The 13706-nt window shown below is 34.1% G+C and overlaps 1 protein-coding gene across 2 annotated transcripts; it reads left to right on the top strand.

Moving 5' to 3' along the window:
- The first annotated feature begins 6319 nt into the window (after positions 1-6319).
- On the top strand, positions 6320-10078 carry LOC107917081 (5'-nucleotidase domain-containing protein DDB_G0275467). Of its 2 annotated transcripts, none has more exons than XR_001689690.2 (6): positions 6320-6929; positions 7403-7504; positions 8023-8187; positions 8330-8440; positions 9320-9373; positions 9853-10078. XR_001689690.2 is itself a non-coding variant. In XM_016846466.2 (6 exons), the coding sequence occupies exons 1-5, from the start codon at positions 6843-6845 to the stop codon at positions 9355-9357; spliced, it is 510 nt and encodes a 169-aa protein (XP_016701955.1). In that variant the 5' UTR covers positions 6320-6842; the 3' UTR covers positions 9358-9373; positions 9853-10078. The 2 variants fall into 2 exon arrangements, 1 of the variants encoding a protein (XP_016701955.1); XM_016846466.2 differs by having other exon boundaries at positions 9313-9373.
- Positions 10079-13706: the final 3628 nt, after the last annotated feature.

Here is a 13706-nt window from a genome sequence, read left to right on the forward strand (position 1 = left end):
TGATTTGATTAAAGATGCTGAACAGAAAGTAAAGGTAATCTGTGAAAGTCTGAAGGTAGCCACGGATCGTCAGAAGTCGTACGCAGATTTGAAACGAAAAGACATCGAGTATCAGGTGGGAGACAAAGTGTTCCTTAAGGTTTCACCTTGGAAAAAGATACTCAGGTTCGGCCGTAAGGGCAAGTTGATCCCAAGATTCATTGGGCCGTACGAAATCTCCGAACGAGTTGGTCCGGTTGCGTATAGATTGATTTTGCCCCCGGAGCTTGAAAAGATTCATGACGTCTTTCATGTTTCGATGCTTCGACGCTATCGATCTGATCCATCGCATATAATTAGCCCATCAGAGGTTGAAATTCAAGTCGACATGAGCTATGAAGAAGAACCGATGCGTATCCTGGCTCGTGAAGCGAAGGAGTTGCGAAACAAAAGAGTTCCGCTAGTAAAGGTGTTATGGCTCAAACACGGGATCGAGGAAGCTACTTGGGAGACCGAGAGCTCGATGAAAGAACGATACCCAAACCTATTTACCGTAAGATTTTCGGGGACGAAAATTTCTTAAGTGGGGGAGAGTTGTGACAGCCCAAAGTTGACCCTAGTCGGGAAGTGGTTTCGGGACCGCTAAACTGAGTCACCGAAATGTTTGAATGTGATACTTATTGTCTAGAATATGTAATTATGAATGTGTGAAAATTTCAAGCTTCAATTTGGTTGATTTCATGTGAATTTAGTCAATAGGACTTATGTGAGAAATTCTAAAATGTGATAGGTCAATGTGTGAGGACCTATTAGTGCATGTGGACAAAGGGGGGACTTGCATGTCAAATTCCCCCCTACTAGTAGTGGCCGGCCATGACAAGCATGGTAGACCAAGTTTGATGGCCAAGACATGTCATAGACATGTTTTGTTGGTGCATCATGGGTGGAAAAAAATAAATAATAGGCATGGAAATTAAATAATGAAAAGGAGTATGATGAATACACAAAAAAAAAGTGTGTAGTTGATTCTTTTCCCCCCCCCATTACCGTGAGCTAAAGAAAAGAGAGGAGAAGATCTTTGTTCATCCTTTTCTCACCTTCATTTAGCCTAAATTAGAAAGAAAAACAAAGAAAAAATTTCTCATCCTTTGGTTCATCCTTGGCCAAAAATTTTAAGGAGGAAAGAAGAAGAAAGGTGAAGAGATTCGGCCATGCATGTAGCTAGGCTAAGGTATGTTTGATGATGTTCCATGAGATGCATGCATGTTTTAGTTGTTAGCTTGAGTTCTACCTAGCCCATGGTCTAAATCTTGCTATGTGATGGAAATGGCACTTGACCATGGATGCATCATTCTTGGTTGGTGTTTGATGTTGTGGTGATGAGGCATGAGGATGAGTTAAGATTCGGCCTAGGTGGAGGTTGTGTTAATGCCATTGCATGCAAAATATGAAGCTTGTTAATGATGCATGTGATGATGGCTTGATGATTCTTGAACCTCCTTTTTAGCATTTTTGTGTGAGCACATATGTGCATTGGTTGCTAAATGGAGAAGAATCGGCTAGCAAGATGTGTGCTAAGGCCGAATGTAACTTTGCATGTTAATGAGCAATGCATGTGTTAAATTGATGAAAAGGGGGAGGATGCTTTACTAGTGTGTATATGTGTGTATTAAGTGTTGAAATCGACCCCAAAAATAGACATGCATATTCGGCCAAGGGGAAAGAAATTAGCTAATATGTTGTGTTGATGCATGATTTTTGCATGTATGAGACTTTAATGTCTAATGTATAAATATGGGCTAAGTGCCTTGTGTTCATCTTTTTGATGCCTAAATGATGAAATCAATTTATTTGTTTAATTAAGCTCAAGAGCAAAGGGGAAATAAATCCGATAAAGGGAAGGAAAAAGTGGTTGAATAGCTAGCGGAATCGTTCGACAACACCCGAGGTAAGTTCTTGAGTAAGAGAGCTTAAATTACGATGTGATTAAATCATGCTCTATGTGAGGCTATTGAGCCGAATGTGCAAGGACGATATGTGCCTTGTGTTTGAGTTTCGCAAATGAAAATGAAATATGAATGTGCCATGAATTATTGTTAGATGTGCATGATTAATTGAATGCTGTCCGGGCTAAGTCCCGAAGGCTTTGTGCTAAGTGAATATATCCGGACTAAGATCCGAAGGCATTTGTGCGAGATACAAATTCCGGGTTAAGCCCTGAAGGCCTTTGTGCGAGATACTAAATCCGGGTTATGTCCCGAAGGCATTGTGTGAGTTACTAAAACCGGGCTATGTCCCGAAGGCATTTGAACGAGGAGCTATATCCGGTTAAATCCCGAAGGTACGTGATTTGGTAATGAATGAGCTTGCTGTAAAATTCCAGCGAATACTCGAAAAACATCCCAATATGGGGATATGTTACGTATGTGTTGAATTTAATCGAGCCCTTACAAATAAATGTTCGCTCAGTTGATAAACGAGCTACCGGCCTTCGGCTAAGTTAGTCTATTGTGTATGTACATAAGGGTTGTTAATGTTGTGAAGCAAGTTTGATATCGGTAAATTGCGTATTGTGAAATATTCCGTTTAGCTAAATGTGTGTTATTCTTTGTTTATGCTGGAATTCCTTGCTCAAAACTTACTAAGCATAAATTGCTTACTCGTTACACTGCTCCTCTGTTTTATAGATTTTTGGTTCTCCAGCTATCGGACTCGGGATCTTGAAGTCGAAGTCGCCCACACTATCAAAGGCTCTTTTGGGTACTATTTTGGTTGAATTTTGATATGGCATGTATAGGACTACCCATTGTTGTTTTCGAGTACTTTATGAAATGTATAAGTGTACAGCCATGCGAAAATGGCTTGTAGAAGTGGAGTATGGCATTAGACCATTGGTGTTTATGAATGTATAGATGGTTTCATGATGTAACTATAGTTGGAATGGAAGTGTTGAGCAAATGATCAGCCATTGGAATGGCTAAGTATGATCATATGTGGGCATAAGTATGACAAGGCCCTAGTTGGTCCATGAAACCCCGAAAATAGGTAAGGTTTACTTTGAAAACAGAGGCTGACAGCAGCAGTGGTGTGGATTGGAAAAATCACAAGAATTCGTAGGAGTGGAATTAAATAGTGAATAAATTATGTAATCGAACCTTGATGAATCTACTTTCATATGAAAGTAACGAAACAATCATATGAATAGTACAGTAAGAGATATTCAGGTTCTTGTGGAACAGGGCCAGAACAGTTTCTGGATTCCCTGTTCCGACTTTGGAAATTCACTATAAATTGACCAGAGATAATTAGGGGTCATACCATATATGTATGGATTCCTCTCTGAGTCTAGTTTCCATAGAAACAAACGGCATCAGTATTGAAGCTCTGTGCAGAGAGATATCCAAGTCGTAATGGGAAAAGGTCAGTGTAGTCGACCCCTGTAACATGGGAGACTTTGACTAATAAACTGTACTAATTGGCCCGACCAAAAATTCTAGAAAAAAATAAATAGGTGGGGACATGAGTCTAGTTTCAGGGAAAAATCACAAAACTTATTTTCGAGTTGTGAAACTCAAGATATGATTTTTGAAGCGACTAGTACTCAGACTGGGCAGTGTCTGGAAAAATTTTTCAAAGTTTGTTAACATCTCATGTCCGACTCCGGTGTCGGTCTCGGGTTCGGGGTGTTACACATGTATACTCATACGAGCTATGAATCGGTATACTCTCACGAGCTGTAAATCAGTAAGCTCATACGAGCTACAAATCGGTAAGCTCATACAAGCTGTGGCGTATCCGCAACACATGCAAGACCTTAACCAAATCGGTAACCCTAATGACATGTTATTTGTATCCTATAAATTCCTAAGGTTTAAATAGGGCTCAGTAATCGTCGTACGTCGTCGGATATGCAATCGGTATTTATACATGGAAATTATACAAATTACATACATATAATTCAATTAAAACATATAAATACTCAATTTAATTACACAAACTTACCTTGACGAGTAAACGTAGATATGGAGGTGATTAATTCAATATTTTATTTTTGCCTCGATCTAACTCTGTACGAGGTCTGACTGGATCTATACGGATAAATTTAATCCAATTCAATATATTTCACATTCAATTTAGTCCAACACACATTTTTGACAAAATTATCATTTTGCCCCTATACTTTTAAATTTCTTTGCAATTTAGTCCCTAAGCTCAAAAAATGAAATTCAAGCAATTTAACCCTTACCCAAGGCTAGCCAATTTTTTCACATGATTATAGAAGCCCACATATTTCAAAAATTCACAAATTTACCATGAATTAATCACATTTTTCAATTTAATCCATATTTGACAATTTTACAAAAAATTCCTTTACAAAAGTTGTTTATCTACAAATAACCATTTATTTTCTATCATCAAACTTCAAAACTCAAGCATGCTCATTAATGGTAAAGCCCTAATAGTTTTACAACTTTACAAATTAGTTCCCGAGCTAGCTAGATTAAGCTACAACGATCCTAGAAACATAAAAATCATTAAAAATGAATTAAAAATCACTCACCAATTGAGCTTGCAAGCTTGGCCGAACCTAACTATGGTTTCTTCAAGTTAGAATCGGTTGAAGAAGAAGCTAACAGATGATAACTTGTTTTGGTTTTATTTATTTTAACATTAATTACCTTTTTTTTACTAATTTAACCTTTAATAACTTTAAAAATTACACAAATTCCAAGCCAATATATTCCACTAACTCATTTATGGTCTAATTACCATATATGGACCTCCACTTTAATGTTCTATAGCTATTTAACACCTTTAGCTATTAGAACACAACTTTTGTACTTTAAGTGATTTAATCCTTTTTTATCAAATTAAGCATGTAAATAGTAAAATTTCTTAACGAAAATTTTATATGGTATTTCTATCATGTTGTAGGCCAAAAAGTAATAATAAAATAAATTTTTTGTCTTCAGATTTGTGGTCATAAAACCATTGTTCCAATTTCACTAAAAACGAGCTTGTACATATATTGAAATTCTGTTAAGTAATTTATTTGAAAATGTGGTTAATTAAGGCCTAAAGACTAAATTGCAAAATTTTAATCGATATAGAATTTTAATTAGGAAAAGGCTTGAGGACTTAGATAAAAATTATCCAAGGAATTTTAATCGATATGTGTTCAGTTGTGGCATTCTCTACTTAGATTCTGTGTTCGGGTCGGATATTGAGTGTTACAATAATAATTCTATTGGTTTCTATAAGAGAGATAGTTCTAATTTCCTACCGAAAGTAAGAAAATTATTTCTTGTTTTGTGTTTGATTTGAAATTGTTCAAATTTTCCATTTCGATTTTTTAAAATTTTTTAAAATTTTAAAGGTAAAATTGCACTTCATCCCTTTGAATAGTGGAAAATTTTTGATTTAATCATTTCAAAATTATAAAAATATATGTTAAACTTTAATCGTTTAAAGTTTAGATGATAGGGGGTAAGTGTTAGAGGTTAAGGGGTAGAAGTTTAGGGTTTATGTTTTATGGCTTAGAGTTTAGGGGTTAAGAGTTAGGGTTTATAGTTTATGGGGTTTAAGGTTTAAGATTTAGGTGTGTATGGGTTTTAGGGTTAAGGGGACATAGGTTAAAAGTTAAGGGTTAGGGATTTAGGGTTTAGGATAATTAGTGTGAAAAATATATGTTAAAAATTTGAAATACTATTATTTAAAATAATTTTAAAGTTTTTTGTTTTTTAATCTATATATTAAATAATTTCAAAATTTAAAGAATTAAAATTTTAAAAAAATTTTAAAATTTCAAATTTTATCTAATTCTTTTAAATATTAGTTAAATTTTAAAAAATTATTTATTTAAATAAAAAATTTAAAATACTATTACTTAAAATAATTTTAAAGTTTTTGGGTATATAAGTGATTGTTGGTGCACGTTGAATGATATTTTGATTAAAAAATGGGAAACCAAATTTAAATCTCTATTCTCTAAGATTGAATATTCAAATTATATATAATCATGTAATGTTTTAATCAAAAAGTTAATAATATTAACTATTTGGATTAATTAATAATATTATAAAAATATATAGACTAAATGCAAAAAAATCTGAAATTTAAATATATTAGAGAGACCAAATTAAAATTTAACCATTTTAGTAAATAATAATAATAATAATAATAATAATAATAATAAAAGAGAAAGAAAAGAAAGAAAAAATTATTGGGCTACATACTTAGTGGCGTTTTTTAAAAATGCCGCAAAAAATATGAATTACCGTCGTTTTCATAAAAACGCCACAAACATCTCTTAATAGATTAAAAAGGGCGTCATTTTTTTGAGCCCCAAATTCCCTCCAAATCCTCTAAAATTTCTCTCAATTCGATATCCTCAAATTGGTTTCCCAAAATCCCCAAATCAAAATACCTTTGATTTTCGCCGAAATCCCTTTGATTCTCTTTTTTTTTTTTCATTTTAATATTCACAGTACACTCCATCACTCGCATCCACTGATTCTCACTGCTTTTGCAGTATCTATATCTCAAAATCAATTCTACGCAGTGTTTTAGTTACCCACTGAACGTCGACTGCAACTCTCTATTTTGTACTTCCAATATATTGATCTGTGTTTAAAGATATGGCAGAAGCGACTGTTTCGACGATCTTGGAGCAGATGACTGCAATCACCATTGATAAAGCAATCAAAGCCTGGGGTCTGGTGCAAGGTGCTGAGAAAGAGGTGAAAAGGCTTGAAACCAATTTTAAAGCACTCCAGTTGGAGCTTGAAGATGCAGAGGAGAAATAATACGTGGACAAACGGGTTAAACTTTGGTTAGACAAGTTCAGAGATGTTTCTTATGACATGGAAGATGTATTAGATGAGTGGGAAACTGCAGTTCAGCAGTTGCAAATAGATCCTTTTGGCTCTGCTTCTGTTCGTAACTGGAAGGTATGCCCCTTTGTTTCATGATTTTCTTCAGGTTCTCAAGTTGTCAAGCGTTATAATATTGCTACCAAAATAAAGGAAATCAATGAAGAAGTAGATGAGATTGTTAAAGACAAAGTTAGGTTTGAGTTGATAAAAAGAAAAATCAACCAACCCAAATGTCCAGAAACTATTTCTTTTGTGGATGTTTCAGAGTTAATTGGTCGAGATGCAATGAAAGAAGAGATAATCAGCATTTTGCTATGTGATGAAAAGTGTAGAAATGTTCCCATTATCACTTTAGTCGGGATGGGAGGGATAGGGAAAACCGCTCTAGCCCAATTGATTTATAATAATCATAGAATTCAGACTCATTTATTAAAAGGATAACCACAAGCAATAACTTGAGACTCTTTATCAGTTTGTATATGTGTGTGGATTGGGACATTTTTATATTTATATGAACCGTGCTTCTTATTTTTCAACTTATAATGCAGCTTAGTGAGGAGGAAATAGTAGAGATATATGGCACAAGACATATTGGCCGTGACCAGGCATGCCGTCTGATGGGCTTGATGGACTTTTTCTGCTTCAGTGAGGTTGGTTTATCAGTAGTTGCATTGTTTGTATGCAAAGGAAGGCTGAGTTTCCATTGAGGTTTGATTTGTAGCATTGACATAGGATCTGGTATGGGTATGGGTGGCTCCTTCATTACATGTGATATCTATGTAACAATATTTTACATGTACGTCTAAATAAAATGAAAAAGTAGGCTTTCAAATATGTAAGTCGCATGATGTGTGTTTGTCAGAGCATCATAGTCAGATGGTGGTGTTTGGGCAAAGAGGCTTCCGACAAAATGCTTACACACATGTTGCCTCTTTTCTTTTTTCCGCTGTGTTTCTTCTTCATGTCAATGTTTTTGATGAAAAAATATAACAACATCTCTTTTTAATATCTATGATGAATGTGAAAATTTCCTCTATCAATTTGCCTATCCATACTGATATGGATAATACATCTTTTAGCCTTGTTAAATTGCATTATCAGGCTTTATAAGGACATATTTTGTTCTATTTTTAATTTCCTGATTTTTTTTCTTTTATCATTTTTTTAGGCATGTCTCATTGTTGATATGGTGCAATATTTCGTTGATGCTAAACTAGAATTTGATGCCTGCTATATATATGAAGATGTTAATAATGCAATTCAGCATGTTCATCATAGTGGTTTGATGCATAGAGGAATTCTATCTGATCCTCATCGATATCTTGTAAAAAATGTAAGTTCTAATAGTTATGTTTTGGTTACTTTTAAGTTGCTTAGTTGCAAAGAAAGGCTTCTCTAAAGTTTGACATGTCATCTATGAAATATTTTCTTTCCTCTTAGGAATACTAACCTACCATTTTTGGTGTATGTTTCAGGGCCAGCTTTTACAGTTTCTTAGGATATTAAAGGAGAAGGGAAAGAGACTTTTCTTGCTGACAAATTCACCGTATTACTTTGTGGATGGAGGGATGCAGTTTATGTTGGAGGTAATTTACATTGCATTAGTATTGATGCCTTCTTATTTTGTAGTTTTTGGTCCATTTTTGAAGCAAATTGCCATTCATGCCCTTTTTGTTTGAAATTAAGATTCATTGCTATTTCTAAGAGTAAAAAAGACATAGTTAATGGCAATATTGTTTAAACATATTCAATATCATTTGAGAAAGTCATTCAATGATGATTGTTGAATCTGCCATCATATTTTACATTGGTTTCATTAACTTCTTCTTCTTGTTGATTTAAAAAAAATATTATTATTAATAACTTTATGGTGCATAAAAACATTCACACAATTATTTAGCAAATTGTAGAGAGGACCTTTTAAAATATATGATATGTTTAATCAAAAGAACTCAAGTCTATGTAACCTCAGTTCTCTCCCTGCCCCAAGAATATCTTCAGATTCTACACAGAGAAAATAATATTGCACATGAAAGGTGTTTAAAGTGAATTGTTTTTTAATATTTAATAATGTATTTGCATGTGCATATGATTTGAATTGGTAAGGTTTGGTAGTGTCTAATTTGGATCTATTTGCACATAATATCTCAAGAATCAACTTTCAAATTTTTTGGTCACTTTAATCATTTTGCTATAATTGTGCACATTTAATGTGTCAGTCTTATTCCATTCTTAGTTTCATGCTTAGTTTCAAAACCATTTACTTTTTTCTTCTTTTATTAAAAGGATAAACAATATTTCTATTGTGCATTTCTGTGCGAACTATTTAATTAATGTTTTTGTTATGCAAGTTCTTTTGCCTGGATTGTGGATTTCAACATATTTTGTTTAGTGGTCTATGTGAACTTATTGAATGAGCTAGTATTTGAACTAAATAGCTTTTTTTCAATCTTGTGAGGTCATAGTGAGGAGCTTCTCACAAGATATCCAAGGAGGAAGATAAAGAAACTGCAATAACGGTATGCTCTTAAGAATGACTTTCTTTAATTGTATTCATATGACATATAGCTTCCTTGAAATGTTTATCCATTAGTGTCATCCATCATTCTTTCCTTTTACTGCTTAAGCACCGATCAAAGTACTGTTATCATGTTCCCAAAGACATCTTTTTTACAATAGCACATTGATACTACGATTTTAGAGGATTAGTTGGGGCCTTGGGACTTTGGGTTGCTGTTATTCTGAATTGATTTGGAAGGGAAATGATCTCACCCCAAAATTACCAACGGTATCGCACTATCTGAATAGGTTGGTAAATACAAAGTTTAGTGTTGGATGATTGAACATCAATAAGGTTGAATTTGAAGATAATTATAGCCTAATATATTTTCTTTTCTGAATGGCATTGACCCTAAGTATCTCAATAGATGTGTAAGTTTACACTTTCTTGTTCTTTGTATTTAGTATGCTAATATGTCGGGTTTGTTGATTATGTCAGGATATGGCTACTAAAGTAGATGTTGAAGGGAAACCGAATAAGGTATCAAATCTCCATCGTAGCAACGATGAACCTGTTTAGAGTAGAATGCTTATTTTCATTGTTGATTAATTATTGAAAAATCCTTAAGATCCCGGTGATATATAAGATTTGCATTTTGTAGTTCAGTGTAACAATTTTGAACATCACTTTTCAGTGAAAGGAATAAAGTTGGTATTTATTGTTTGCTGTAAAGTTGGTATTTATTATTTGCTGTTTTTGATTGGTAGAAAATTTTTCAACTGAATTTTATTTAAACTATCGTAATAAATTGAATTTCAGCACATTATTTATAAGAAACTAATTTCATGGGGAGCGCTACAGTTAATATTACTATACGCTACAGTTTTGCATTAGGATAGTTAATAATTGCATGCACTTTTATGATAGTCATTTAAAAAACTCAAAAACCTCATAGAAATTGCCTTATCCCTCAGAGTTTGTTTTTTTATTACTTTTCCATACATTATTTTTACCTGCTTGTGTTCGAAGTTGAGAAAATTTCTCTAGGACAAGTTAGGGGTGCATAGCTGAGTTACAATATGGGTGTATGATTTGTATTAAATTGGTCTTTACCATTGAAGTTGATATCCTTTTCAATCCTTAGGAATGAAAACAATTTACAAATTATTTACATTCATCAATTAAATAACAGCCAAAAATTGATTGCTGTAAGGGATAAGTTTTTTTTTTTTATATTTTTCATGACTTTTATAATATTTTATAATATTTTATTTTTTTTTAAAATTTATGACCTTTAGCGGTGTTTTTGGGAAAAGCGTCGCTAAAGGTCATGATCTTCAGCGGCGTTTGTAGGAAAAGCGCCGCTAAAGGTCTTGACTTTTAGCGGCGTTTGTGGGGAAAGCGTCGCTAAAGGTCATGACCTATAGCGGCATTTTTTAGATAAACGCCGCTAAAGTTTGCGGCGTTTTCTATAGCGGCGTTTTTTGTGGCGCTTGCAAAAACGCCGTAAATAGTTTTAGCGACGCTTAAAAGCGCCGCTAAAGGCCTAAAAACGCCGCTAAAAGTCAGTTTTGCTGTAGTGTGTACTTACTAAGCTCTTTAAGCTTAACGCGTTAGTTGTTTTAAACGAGTAGGTAAAGGACCTAATCTGAGAAGCTTGAAGCTTTATTCAGGAGTATCGCATCACCATCCAAGGGTTAAGCTTGTATATTAGTTATTTTGGTTAATATTGGCATGTACATAAATACTTGGTTAATTTGAGAATTTTTAAATATTTTGACTTATAAAATCAAGTTCCATTTGAATAATATTTAGATGTTTTGTGTAGCCTTTGATTTATAAATTGATTGGAATTTGTTTGGGGCTTGATTTTGCGTTAATATAAGTTTTGAAAATGTTCTAAATTGATTTGAAACTTATTGGTACCATTTGGTGTTGTTTGAGGATGCTTTTAAGTGTTTTTGGTCTAAATTTCAACTTTAATGGCCCAAAGTCGAGTACCCTTGTCAAAGGTTTCGCACCCCGAATCAACAAAATGTTCCCTAGAATAGTATAGGGACCTATGTTTAAACCCCAAGGCCTTATGTAAAACTAAACATCGATAATATAAATATAGAATGACCTCAAAGCAATAAGAAAGAAAAATAAAACACACAGATTTATGGTAGAAACCCTTTTAGGAAAAAATCACGGGCAGAGGAGAAGAAACTTCACTAATGTTGAAAATCGAATGATACAGAGTTTTGAATACATCTATTTAAAAGTTAAAAAACCTTATTCTAATCAATATAAAATAGAAGAAGCGTAGTTCTATACGAATTCTACTTATGCCGAATGTTCACACCATGGGGGCCTTGGCCTTAAGCCCTCCACAAATCCCTTAATTTTAGCACTATATTATTTCTTTAACAAGGATTCAAGTCACATAACTCTAACACCTTAGGCACCGATATCTTGGGTCCTAGCACTGTTTTATGGAAAATGAGCCCCCAAGGCTTGTATATGGTTCTAGACACCTCTGAACAACCTTAAATTGATTCAAAATGATTTTTACAAGATTTTAAAACTTAAAATTGATTGTATGTATTTTATATAATTTTATAAAAATGTTTTCTAAACTAATTTGTTAACTAAATTCGAGAATTTTGACATGAAAGTGGTTCGGTGACATCTTCCATCTATACCAATCATCGCAACGGATGAGAAGTGTTAAATAGTAGTTCTCATCCACATGGACCTCCTCTAGATCCAACAACAACTCCCCCTCTTCCTTCTCATGTAACAGTAGCCTTTAGAACTCCTAATCCATATCAACAACAACTGGGCAGAAAGAAAGAATCTAGAGGTAAGACAAATTTGCATGAGATCAAATGTAACACCCCAAAAATTTGAATGTCTGATAGCTAAATTTTGTCATAATTAAGTCTATGTATCTATGGTTAAGTGCTTTGTTTATGTGGTTGAGATCGGGGGTTTGAGTCTTCTTTCTTGAATTTTTATTGTTGTTTTGGTTTAACCCCTATCCTTGAACTCTCGAGTTAAGTTTATTTATGTGTTAACTTGTGTCAAAGATGAGCCTAATGGTTCAATGGTTAAGAATCTGTATACTCTCTAGTCTTGTGTTCAAATCCCTGTGTAGGTAATAAAGAATATATATTTTTTATGCTATATGTAAAGTTAATTTTATTTTAAGTTAATAAATGTTTTTTTAGTTTCCTAAAACATACCCGTTCCCTAAAACGATTTCTTCTTCTTTACTTGTTTTATTTTTTTCCTTTATCTTCTTTTTTCTTTTTTACTCTTTTACTTCAATTGTGTTTCACGTTTCGCTGGTTATATCAATTTTGGTTGAACCCATTCGTTTATGCGCTCTAAGTTTGTTTGTGCCATCAATTGTTCACTCAGATTAAGTAAGTGTTTATATTTTGTTCTTTTTGCTTGAGTGTAATAATTGTCAAGGTTTTGGTCTTTCGCTAAAATGAATTTTTGACTTGCATAAGTTTTTGTTAGACGAAGTTATCCGAAGTAACATTCTTTCAAAGTCGTAGAATTCGTGTAATTGCGGTGTTGCTTGAGGGTAAGTGCTTAATTTTGACTTGGGGTTTCTATTGAAGTTCTTCGACGTAGTTAGGATATTTTAGGTTAATTACGTCTAAATTGGTTAATTGATCATCGTTTTAAGTTTCAGAATCGTCTGCACTACTTCTACAACAAATCCATAACAGGTGTGTAACAAAAACCCGAAGTCTTGCAAACGACAGAGGCCGAAAACCATGGTTGTCGATGCCACACGATTGTGTGATAGCCCGTGTAACTCACTATTTTGAAGTTAGAGTCACATGGGCCAAGGGCACGAGCTTGTGTCCAGGCTGTGTATCTTACTATTTTGGAATTAGAGTCACACAGGCCAGGGACACGGGCGTATGTCTAGGCTGTGTAACTCACTATTTTAGAATTAGAGACACACTGGCCAAAGACACGGGAGTGTGTCCAAGCCATGTGGGATGTATTTTGGGTCTTGAGTCACTCGAACGTGTGCTATGTCTGTGCTAGACCGTGTAACTCATTATTTTGGGCAACATAGGTATGTGTTAGACCGTGTGACAGGTCGTGTGTGACACTGAAGTGGGTCACACAAGCGTGTGAATCACACGGGCCAGCTATCCAGGCCGTGTGAATCCACACGGGCGTGTGGGCCAAAAATTAAGATTTTTCTCTAGGGTCGTAATCGTCGTTCGACTCGAACATAGGCCTACTGTAGGGTCATATAATCTGAACTAGACAATGTAATCGTCATCAGACGATTTGTTATTGAATAATCTGTTATTTCATGTAAATACTTGATATGAAAT

The sequence above is a fragment of the Gossypium hirsutum genome, chromosome A01 (assembly GCF_007990345.1).
Source record: "Gossypium hirsutum isolate 1008001.06 chromosome A01, Gossypium_hirsutum_v2.1, whole genome shotgun sequence".
Lineage (NCBI taxonomy): Eukaryota > Viridiplantae > Streptophyta > Magnoliopsida > Malvales > Malvaceae > Gossypium > Gossypium hirsutum.

Bases quoted from the DNA above. Each gene is read 5' to 3' on its own strand.
- LOC107917081 (XM_016846466.2), top strand. From the start codon at position 6,843: ATGGAAGATGTATTAGATGAGTGGGAAACTGCAGTTCAGCAGTTGCAA. The intron at 7,505-8,022 runs GTTGGTTTATCA...TCATTTTTTTAG, and splicing joins ACTTTTTCTGCTTCAGTGAG to GCATGTCTCATTGTTGATAT. The intron at 8,188-8,329 runs GTAAGTTCTAAT...TGTATGTTTCAG, and splicing joins ATCGATATCTTGTAAAAAAT to GGCCAGCTTTTACAGTTTCT.